We start from the raw sequence: 11171 nt of genomic DNA, 5'->3' as shown, positions 1-11171 counted from the left end.
TTGGCCCATACCCTCCAGCCGCCCAGAGTTCCCTCCTTCTACACTTCAGGCCCCACCGCCTGCAGCCCCTCCCCCCAAACCACCTCCAGCCCAGCCCCTGGCCGCCCGGCCCACTGGGGCTCCTGCAAAAGGATACCACTGTAGCGCCTGCTGACCCGGACCTCCGGCCCCGGGTGCTGCGTCTCTACGTGGCCCTGCTGCGTGGGCTGCCCGCTGGATCTGCACAAGGCCACCGGCTGCGCCACCTGCCTCTCCTGCGACGCCAGGGTTGCTAGGGTCTCCAGGGTCGCCAGGATTGACTGGGTCACCGGGGTCACCCTGGCCACCACATGCTGCTCCCACTGCAACGGCCGCGGCACCTGCGCCTTCGTCTGCTGCCCTCATGGCTCCTCCACCATCTGCCTCAGACTCCATCTAGAACCGCTTCCACCCTCGCTACGAGTTGGGGAAGAACAAAACGCTCCCTCACAAGACCCAACCGCCTAACGCCCCCTGCAACTCGGGATTCCCAGAGCGCCTGCGCACACAGACCCCTGGTAATGCCTCCTGACTCGTGATTGGTTCCCACCGACAGAGCCTGCAGGCTCTCCAGCCAATGGGCGCCCCCTTATGCAGCTCCACACCTCAGAGCGCTGTGGAACCCCAATGAGCCTGCGCAAACAGACACCCACAGGGTCTGGTCCCGCTAACCGGCCTACCTCGGGCCCAGACACCCCGTAAGCGGCTTAGCCATGAGGCCTCCAGGTGACGCTCCTCCCCTTAGTGTGGCTGGAGCTCCCCAGTGCGCGTGTCCAAACAGACCCGCGCCCCACCTCCTAAGGCCTTTGGGCACGTAACTCTTTCCCAGCCAAGCCTGCAAACCCCAGGCGAGCCCCGTGCCCTTCGAAGCCTGTGTCAGTGCCAGCCGGGCCAACTTCACATGTGACCAGCCTGCTGAGCACAGGTCCCTGTCATCGAGTTCTGGAAGGAAGTCGGGCACCTCTGGGCCAGGCCCGGCCAGCCCTCTGGTCTCCCACACGTAGCTCAAGTCTGCATGTGTGTGCGTGTGCACGCGTGCATGTGCATGTGCGTGCGTGTGCACGCGTGCGTGTGTCGGGGCCCGGCCCTGGGGGGATGAGGCCAGGGATGCGGAGCGGGCGGTGCCTGCCCGCCTGGGGAGGGAAGCGGGGGACTGCTGCTGGGCCCGCTGGGGACGGCGTGGGGCCGGGCCGCCAGCGGCTCCAAGGCTCCGGGGACACAGACTGCAGCGACTCCAGGCTGCAGGCTTGGCCCGGGCCGGCCAGGTGCATGGGGGAGACCGGCTGGATTCAAGGGCTGCGGCGGTGGGGGCGGCGGGGGGCGCCACCCCAGGGCCACCCCCAGTCTCCTGGCCCTTTGCTGGCACAGCCCTCATGGGCTTTCCCTCCCCCAGGAACAAATCTTGCGGCCCTCCGGGGGGCTGGCTGGAGGTTCCGGGGGCCCTCAGCTGGGAGGTGACCCTGTGCCTGCTGGGTGCTGGTCTACTTCTGTGTCGGGAAGGGGGTCAAGTCGACAGGAAAGGTACAGCCGGGGTGACGGCAGGGCTGGGGGCAGCACTGCCTGGGGGGGTGTGGATGTCTGCCAGCGACCACTGCTGCAACGGGAGGAGACTGGACCAGGGCCAGAGCCCGAGGAGGGGCAGGGACTTCAGTCCGGGCCACGTGATCCCCACCCTGCACCTGCAGGCCCGGCAGCCTTCCCTCCCGAGTGGAGGGGGAGAGGCCCCGGCAGCGGCTGCCCCTTCCCTGGGGTCGGGGGCATCCCTGGCTCGCCTTCCCTCCCTTCCAGTTTCTCTCGGTTCTGGCTCTGAGTCAGTTTTTGACCGTCTGGGTAGACCTGGTCTCCGCCTGTCTCTCTCACCTGCCTGTCTGCCCTGGGGGACCCAGCGGGGAGCCTGGACACATCCCTCCCTCAGGGGCTCCCTGTCAGGTTGCGGCGACAACTGTGCGAACAGACACACAATAAGACAGCGTGCCGACGTTTGCGGGACACGGCCGGGGCTCTGGAAGGCGGGACCATTCCAGCAGGGTCCGCAGAGCAGCCGCTTGGCCCAGCTTGGGTGGGAGGCAGAGGCCTTTGCTGTCATCTTGATCTTGCCTCTGTCTCTGGCTGGCTGAGTTCTAATCCCCGGCACCAAGGACCCCCACCTCTCTGCAGACGAGGACCTGGAGTCGGGAGGCGTGGGACCTACCCGCGGGCTGCGGCCTCACTCCCTGCCAGGGGAGGGCCCTGCCTCTCCCTCCCTCTGCAGCTGACCTGTGCTTGCCGTGGGGCTGCTGGTGCCCCAGCCAAGCACCCAGCTTCCTCTGGGAGGAGTCGTGGCTCTGATGAGTAGAAGTGGGTGCCGCTGGGTGGCCTCCCTCCTCACCACTGAGCACACCGGCCAGCGGGGGGCGGGGGGCGGCGGGGACCGTGGCCTTCCTGGCAGCCCTGCGCAGGCTGAGGGCGCCTGAGGGGGCGGTGGGTGCCGCAGGACCCCTCTGAGCACCCCCGCCCCCCAGGTCGTGTATTTCACCGCTACATTCCCCTACGTGGTCCTTGTCGTGCTGCTGGTGCGTGGGGTGCTGCTGCCTGGAGCCTTGGACGGCATCATCTACTATCTCAAGCCTGACTGGTCGAAGCTGGCGTCCCCTCAGGTGAGGCAGAGGTCGGGCGGGGGGACACGGTGCGGGAGCAGGCCAGCCTAGCAGGGCTCCTCACACCTGCTCTCCCCTCGCTCACCTCCAGGTATGGATAGATGCCGGGACCCAGATTTTCTTTTCTTACGCCATTGGCCTGGGGGCCCTCACGGCCCTGGGCAGCTACAATCGCTTCAACAACAACTGCTACAAGTAGGCACTACAGCCCTGCCACCCCTGCCCTGCCTGCCCATGGGCAGCAGGCAGTCTCACCAGCCCACACGGTCCCCTCTGCCCCCAGGGATGCCATCATCCTCGCACTCATCAACAGTGGGACCAGCTTCTTTGCTGGCTTCGTGGTCTTCTCCAACCTGGGCTTCATGGCCACAGAGCAGGGCGTGCATATCTCCAAGGTGGCGGAATCAGGTAAAGACCCCCAGGCCCCAGCCCGGCCTCCGGAGCAGCGGCAGCTGCTGTCGTAACGTGCCGCGTACACGAATGCACACAGAGCGACGTTCTGAGACATGAGAGCAATTCAAACTCCATTTGTCACATCACCCTGGGCCAGGAGGCCTGGCTGAGCAGCTGCGAGGCACAGCTGCTCAGCCATCTCAGGCCAGGCCACGTGGAGCCCCGAGCCCCCATCCGTCTGTAGCCAGGGGCCTCGGGGTATGTCCTCACGCTTGCCTGAGTGTTGTAGAGGGAAAGGTCGGCCTTTTCTGGGTCAGTGGTGATCTGTGGCCACAGTAGCTGCTGGAACCCAGGTCCAGAAGGCTGAGCCAGACACGCCACTCTTATGGGTAGAGGTCTACCAAGGGCTCACGGGAACCTTCCAGCCCCTGGTATGGCATGCGCGCGCGTGCGCGCACACACACACACACACACACACACACACGAGGGCTCGAGCGGCCCGGCAGTATGGCGCGCGCGCACACACACACACACACACACACACACACACACACACACACACACACACGAGGGCTCAAGTGGCCCGGCAGTATGGCGTGCGCGCACACACACACACACACACACACACACACACACGAGGGCTCAAGTGGCCCGGCAGTATGGCGTGCGCGCGCACACACACACACACACACACACACACACATACACGAGGGCTCGAGCGGCCCGGCAGTGTCCCGACACAAGTGGAAAGGCCCTTGGCCACAGGGTGCCCTGGCATCGTCCATTACGCTGGTACTGTGGTGCAGGGTGGAGGGGGACAGGATGTGGGTGGGGGGCTCCAGGTGTCCACACCCCGCCCCTTCCCCCTCAGGGCCTGGCCTGGCTTTCATCGCCTATCCCCGGGCCGTCACGCTGATGCCTGTGGCCCCGCTCTGGGCTGCCCTGTTCTTCTTCATGCTGCTGCTGCTCGGCCTCGACAGCCAGGTTTGCAAAAGGGGGGGCAGAATAGAGGGGGCTGGGAGGTGGGGGAGCGGGGGGCTGGTGCGCAGAGGGCACCCTGGGCGACGGGAGATGGCAGGTGGGGGGGGAGGGGCACGGCCTGAGTTGCCCGGCCACAGTTTGTAGGTGTGGAAGGCTTCATCACCGGCCTGCTGGACCTCCTCCCGGCCTCCTACTACTTCCGTTTCCAAAGAGAGATCTCCGTGGCCCTCTGCTGCGCCCTCTGCTTTGTCATTGACCTCTCCATGGTGACCGATGTGAGTGGGGGCAGGGTGAGGGAGGCCCCTGGCCTCAGGCTGCCGGCTGCCACCTTCCCTGACCTGGCTCCATCCCCAGGGCGGGATGTACGTCTTCCAGCTGTTTGACTACTACTCAGCCAGCGGCACCACCCTGCTCTGGCAGGCCTTCTGGGAGTGCGTGGTGATCGCCTGGGTGTACGGTAGGTCTGGGCCGACAGGCAAGCCGGGGGTGCGGCGCGGTTGGCGGGGTGCGTCTCTAGCTCCGGCCCTCCGGCCTCACGTTACCCCAGGAGCCGACCGCTTCATGGACGACGTGGCCTGCATGATCGGGTACCGACCTTGCCCCTGGATGAAATGGTGCTGGTCTTTCTTCACCCCGCTGGTGTGCATGGTAAGGGCCGGGGGAGGCTGGGCAGGGCGAGGGACTCCAAGGGCCTGCGGCGGTGGCTGCCGGCTGAGCGCGAGGCTTCTCGCCCGCAGGGCATCTTCATCTTCAACACGGTGTACTACAAGCCGCTGGTCTACAACAACACCTACGTGTACCCATGGTGGGGCGAGGCCGTGGGCTGGGGCTTCGCGCTCTCCTCCATGCTGTGTGTGCCCCTCCACCTCCTGGGCTGCCTCCTCAAAGCCAAGGGGACCGTGGCTGAGGTCAGTTCCCCGCGCCCCGTCTCCCGCACACCATCCCTCCCTCCCGTTGGGTGTGGACATGACCTCCAGAGCGCCCTGCCCCTTCTCCCACCCACCCGCCGGGACAGACCCGTTGTGCCCAGAGCCTCTGGGCCAGCTCGGAGGGGGGTGTACGGGAGGAGAGTTGGCCCTCCAGGGCCTCGCTCGGGTGGTGGCGGCGGAGGAGAGGCCTGTCCCTAGCCTCCGTTCTAGCAGCCACCCAGCCCTCCACTGAACCCTATTTCCCTAGCGTAGGGAGCGGGGCCTGGTCAGGAGGGGCGCGGCCCCGGGCCGCAAGTTGGTGGCAGGCGGCGGGAAGTGGAGAGAGGCCAGGGACAAGCAGGTGCCCCTCCCCAGGGACTCAACGTGTCCCTCTCTCCCGCAGCGCTGGCAGCACCTGACGCAGCCCGTATGGGGTCTCCACCACTTGGAGTACAGAGCTCAGGACTCGGATGTCAGGGGCCTGACCACCCTGACCCCAGTGTCTGAGAGCAGCAAGGTGGTGGTGGTGGAGAGCGTCATGTGACAGGTGCCCCGGCTCACATCACCAGCTCACCCTCTCGTAGCCATAGCAGCCCCTGCTCTAGCCCCCCACCCCCCCAGGGGGCTTGCCTTTCCCTGCCACCTACGGGGTCTGCCGGGGGGGGGGGAGGGGAGGAAGCACCAGAGTGCTTATAACTAAAATAACTTTTTCCATTTTTAATAAAATGCCAAAAATATCACAACCCACCAAAAATAGATGCCTCCCCCACCCCCCTTAACCAAGCTGGTGCACACGCTGCTTCCCAGGCCCTGCCACCCGCCCTCCAGTGCCCGCTACAGTCACGTCTCACCTGACCCCACCAGGCCCTGCCTGCCTCTCTCCAGGCTCTGCCCAGCACACCCTTGGGTGGCCCCTCACCCCAGGGGCAGCAGTGGCAGCTCGGGAAACGGGGGGACTGGAGAGCGGAGGGGGCAGGTGAGGGAGGGGCAGCAGAACCAAGGCGAATGAGTACTTCAGCTGGGCTAGACCCCTCTCCCCATCCCTACTCTAGAAGCGTAGAGAGCCAGCCAGCAAGGGAACCTTCAGTTCCTGAGCCAGTTGCCACCAATATCAGTTGTGTGAGCTTGAGTGCATGTGTGCGTGAGTTCATAGGGTACAGACATAGACCTCTATTTCTCAGCCAAGGTGAATACCAGGTGTAAATCGTGCCTGTGGGCAAACGAGGCTTGTATTTTGCACATTTTATAAAAACTTGAGGAGATTTCTGCTTGTATATTTCTAAGAGAAACACCCCAACGTCCCTCTCCTTGCCGCGCCCCATCCCTTTCAGCCCCTCTTACACCTCTGCCCCAGCCAAGGAGTGTGAATTTAGATCTCATTTTCATAGGCAAAACAGAAGCTTCAAGCTGTCGAGTGTGTGAGTCTGTCGTGTGGGTATGCACGTGTAGTCCCTGGCCCCAGACTGGGGTGGAAAAGTGCATGGCGGGGACCTCAGTGGGTGTCCGCACACTCCCCGCTCTGCCCACAGGTCGGCAGGGTGAGCCGACGCAGGGCTCTGCGGGGGGATCCGGACCTGGGGCCGCTCACCCGGCATGCTCAGGCTGGCCCACACCCTGCGCCCTGGGCCGGGCGCCCCCGCGGCAGGGATCTGAGGTGGGCCTCCGTCCCCCGCCCCAGGGATCCTGCGCGCGGCTCCCACCTGCGAGCTTAAGGCTGACGCGCTTTCCACGTCTCAAGTCCTCCGCGTAGCAGCTTCACTTAACCCACGTCTGTGTCACGTCCGATCCCGAGACAGCCGAGGGGGCCCTAGAAAGGCTTCCCTCACACCCTGACGTGGGCTGGAGGGGTGGGGGGCGGGTGAGGGCGGCGGTCCAGCGGGGACACCCTTACTGTGCTCAAAAGCCGCTGCAAACATAGCAATAAAAACATGTCATTTTCCAAAGCTGGCTCCTGCTCCCCCTCTGTTTGTCAGGTGCCAGGGTTGCGGGTGGAGGCCTCCCCACCTCCAGCAGCTTCCTTGGGCAAGTATTCGCCCTGAGAGTCTCTGCACCCGGCACTGTTCTGGGAACTTGGAACAGAGCAGGGAAGGAAGCCGGCAGGAAGCCTTTTCCCCACGGAGCTGACATACTTGGGGAGCAAGGATAACGGTGTGCTAAAGAGGAGCACGCCGAGCGGGGAAGGTGGGTGAAGGGATTCGAGAGAAAACAAAGGCAAGAGCCGTTAGCAGGTCAGAGTCACCCATTTCAGGAAGGACTGGATGTGGAGGATGAAGAGTGTTGCCCGGGAGGACCTCCAGGCTTGGCGTGACTGGGTCACGCTGAGATGCCATCAAAGGGAAAATCCAGGCCCAACAGGGTGACAAACGAAGACCCCTGCTTTGACCTGCTAACGAGCTCCTTCCTGCGCCTTTGTAGTTCCATAGACACTGTCCCACCTCAGGTCACGCAGAGCCTCTGAGCTCTGCGCTCCCTCTCGCCCTCTGACTTCACTCTGCCGGGTGCACAGGGTAGGCCTGGAGGTACAGGGGAGGTCGCAGCCCTGGACACGGTTCTGTGCTGATGCAGCCAGGAGTCTCTGGATAAATGCCTCGCTCTCTTCTCCTTTGGAGGGACGGTTCTGAGGTGCAAGTGAGTGACCGATGACTGACTGAAATGAGCTAGGAGCGGGTAAATGAGCACGGACGTATTCAGCCATTGTTACACGTTTCAGTGAAGCCTTGGGGTGGGGGTGGGGATTTCGTGAAGCAACACATCCACATTTATGCTACATATTTCTATATTATATGAATTATTTGTGACGAGAAGGTATTTATGTGTTATACACACAATAAAATCAAAATGAAAATACTAGAAGAACATTTAGGTGAACTTTGATTCTTGCATGGGAAAAGCATTAGCCAAGCTTACTAACAATGGTATAATAATAACCAGTCACATTTACTGGGTGATTTCGATGTTCCAGTCGCTGTGCTCAGCAGTAAACAGAAATGAGCTCATTGCATCCTGAAATATACCAACATTTTCATCGTGCTTATCTTTAGTAGTGAGATGATTGATTTTTCTTTTCCAAAGTTGCCTATATTTTCTCTATTTTTGACAGCGTGGGTTACATTTGAAAGCCAAAAAAAATTCAGAAACTTATTGAGATGTTGTTTAGAAAAACTTTTAATTAGTTCCCCAGTGAACTACTTTGCCAAAGTTTTACTTATCCTGTTTAATTCATTGGAGGCCGAGCTTCCCTTCGAAAGTGCTGCTAATTGGCACCTTTTCTTGATGCAATTAGGAAGACCGTAATGATATCCCTGAGGTCCCTGAGCCTTGGGGCCCCAGCTAACCACCATGGGGCCGGTGCGGCACAGCCCTGCCTGCCTTTGTGACTTTGAGCTGCTTCCAAAAAGCAACCCTTTCTCAGTTCCACACATAATGCTCACTCTACCTGGAAAGTTATTCCTCCAGAGGACAACTGAGAGTTTGCTTTAGCAGCGTTTCATCAGTATCACACGAGGAAATGTTTTGCTCTTCTACCCCTTCCAAGTACGTGTGTGTATATGCACGTGTGTCCGTAGACACAAAAACCACACACAGGCACGCGGCTACAGAGTCAGCAAGTGCTCAGCACATCACAGCCCCTCCTCCCCGGGGCGCCAGTCCTGGCCCAAGCACTTCTGGCTGCGTTACCGGTCAAGGCCTATGCATTTCTGAATCAGAGAAGACTTGTTTGGAATAGAGGAAATATATTTAAAACATATTAAGCATAATCTGTAATGACTAAAGCTAAGAGGTGACAGGGCCCAGGCATATAAATTCAAGGAAGTCGATGGTTAAATCAACAAGGATCTCTTTGCCAGATACTCAGCGTCTTTCTTGAATTCCTGAGCTTCAAGTCAGTACAGCCACCTAAACCCAGATGTCTTGTAGGACCTGCACCAACCGGCCCCCACGCCCTCAGTCTGCTTCCCCCACTTGCCAGTGCTTCCCTCTTCCTCCTTTACTGTTCTGATGACAGGCCTCTCCATAGCCTCCTGCCCTCTATTCTGTCCTCCATCTGATCGATCCCCCTAAATATCCCAAGCCACTCTCGCTAGGCCACCTTAGACCAGGGTGGCATCATCTCTTACCTGACAGATTGCTGTGCCCCTGCTCCCTGGGAACCCCTCCTCCCTGGGCAGGTCAGTGGGTTATCGTCATGTCACCTAGGATCACCCTCCAACCGCACAGACCCACGTCCTGTCCCACAGCACCCAGGAGAGGGTCTCCCTCCTCCCTGGGGCCCCCTGTGCCACCAGACTCCCACCCCACTGCCTGGGAGTGATGGAACCCCCTGTCTCTGCACCCCTGCCCACCCAGGGCCTTGTGTGTGTGCACGTTTGTGTGTGCACACGTGTGTGGGTGCGCACGTGCACAGGAACACGTGGGTTGGTGCTGTGCACACACAGCAAGGCCGTGGTGGACGGGAACCCGAGGCTGTTCTCCTGTCAGCAACGTTCCCTCGCCTTAAGTGCTAACTCGACCGAGGCGGTCGTTAAAAAGGGGTCAGGGACTAAGAGGCATCTGAGCTGTGCCATAAAGGAAGAGCAAAGTTTAGATAAATGGCGAGGGTGGGAGACCAGTCAGTACCTTGACTTTTCTAACGTCTTTATTATGGACATTTCACATGTACACACAAGGAGAGAGGATAGTATTTTTAAAAATCCACCTACCTTTCACCCAGCTTCAACACTTGTCAACATTTCACTAGTTTATTTTGAAAATAAGGAAGGATTTAGGGGTGAGAGTAGTGAAAATAATATTTCTTGAAGAGATAAAAGAAGAGGCACCCCTCTAAGCTTGTCCAAATAAAGGGGTGCCGTGCACCCCTTTCATAAGGGTATCACATGGCCCTGAAGCACAGGGCCCACGTAGGGTTGCAACGGGATGTCGTTGGCAACAAGCAGCTATTGGTTTTTTGGTCGCTGTCTCTCTGACTTTCACGTCAGTTCTCTCTCCACATACACTGAAGCTAGTGATCACCCCACCTTCACTTTGATAAACCTGGAGTCGCCATCTGGGTTCCCTGCAAGGACTTCATAATGGCACCCCCTCCTGCCCCTCCAGGCTCCAACCTTTCCTAGGTCTGAGGGCACAGGCCAAAGAGCAAGTAGGGGTGGACACGAGGAAAAATTACCCACATGGTTCCTGTCCTCCAAGATCTGCCACTCCCATTGAGGGGTGCCCCTCTGGTGGCTCTGAGGGCCCCTTTGTGGCAGGAGATGGGGTCATCATCTAGGAATGATGAGGGAGGTGGTAGGAGCCATGAATTGAGGAGAGTAGGCAAGGTTGGGGTTTGGTGAGGAAGGTTTTGGGGGTTTAAACTATGAGGAAGTGTATTGTTGACTGAATATGAAGGCTAGAGGGAGGTGATCATGGTGGTGGTTGAGTTTTCCAATGAAGGGTCATCAAGGACCCAGACCCTTTCCTTCCTGACCCTTTTAAACAGCATGTGGGTGTTCCTAGGCTTGGTGGTGGGTGAACCACTCCTTCCTATGAAAGAATAGCTCGTAACCATTGTATATTTTTAAAATAATTTGTTTTATTTTAGTCTTTTAAATAAGGTGCTTAACTCCCCAGCCTAATTTGTGAGCTCTTTTGTGTCATATGCTTTGTTGTATCCCTAGTGCTATGTGCAGTGCCTGGTACCCACAAGGTGCTCATTCATTCATTCAAGAATTATTTGCTGCTAAGTGCTATGATGCAGGGATCCATGGCACTTCGCACAGCCTGTGGGGTGGAAGTGGGGTCAGCAAACACTTTCTTGAGATCATAATGCTGGACCTGAGTCCCTGAATCACAGAGGCTCAGCAGGATATTGAAGGCTTTCATTCCATTAGCAACCAGAGTCTGAAGCTGTTCCTATGCCAGAGCTCACGGGGGATCAGCGTCCAGTGAGTGCTTATTGAACACCTGTTATGTACCTGGTGCCGGGGTGACAGGTTAATCACAGTTCTTGCCTTCAAGGAGCCTCTAGGCCAGTCAGGGAGAGAGCAAACCACTTCAGCCCTAGGTAATGAGTGAGCACACGGGCACTCCCCAAGGCCGCCAGGAGTGAGCGGTCCTTTAACCCATTGCAGGATGAGGAGGAGCCAGCTGGCCCAGAGGCTGGAAGCGGGGTAGGTCGGGAAGTGCGTCAGTGCGGAGGGTGCGCAGGAGGAGGGTGGAGCGGGTTACGGTTCCTGGGCTGGCTCTGCCTTTCCACCCT

At 59.4% G+C, this 11171-nt stretch overlaps 1 protein-coding gene across 1 annotated transcript; it reads left to right on the top strand.

Annotated features, from left to right (window-relative positions):
• The first annotated feature begins 2751 nt into the window (after positions 1 to 2751).
• On the top strand, positions 2752 to 6862 carry LOC118888867 (sodium- and chloride-dependent creatine transporter 1-like). The gene is made up of 9 exons (XM_036840392.1): positions 2752 to 2849; positions 2938 to 3062; positions 3919 to 4031; positions 4166 to 4303; positions 4383 to 4485; positions 4576 to 4676; positions 4766 to 4936; positions 5340 to 5483; positions 6325 to 6862. Exons 2-8 carry the CDS (start codon positions 3017 to 3019, stop codon positions 5478 to 5480), a joined length of 813 nt encoding a protein of 270 aa, XP_036696287.1. The 5' UTR covers positions 2752 to 2849; positions 2938 to 3016; the 3' UTR covers positions 5481 to 5483; positions 6325 to 6862.
• Positions 6863 to 11171: the final 4309 nt, after the last annotated feature.

This window comes from Balaenoptera musculus, chromosome X (assembly GCF_009873245.2).
Source record: "Balaenoptera musculus isolate JJ_BM4_2016_0621 chromosome X, mBalMus1.pri.v3, whole genome shotgun sequence".
NCBI lineage: Eukaryota > Metazoa > Chordata > Mammalia > Artiodactyla > Balaenopteridae > Balaenoptera > Balaenoptera musculus.
Note: the sequence above shows the minus strand (reverse complement) of the source record. Positions and strands in the feature narration are given on the sequence as shown.

What these genes read in the sequence shown, in the direction of transcription:
- LOC118888867 (XM_036840392.1), top strand. Translation starts at nt 3,017, where the DNA reads ATGGCCACAGAGCAGGGCGTGCATATCTCCAAGGTGGCGGAATCAG. An exon ending in GGTGATCGCCTGGGTGTACG is followed by an intron (nt 4,486 to 4,575) that starts GTAGGTCTGGGC and finishes ACGTTACCCCAG; the next exon opens with GAGCCGACCGCTTCATGGAC. An exon ending in CCAAGGGGACCGTGGCTGAG is followed by an intron (nt 4,937 to 5,339) that starts GTCAGTTCCCCG and finishes TCTCTCCCGCAG; the next exon opens with CGCTGGCAGCACCTGACGCA.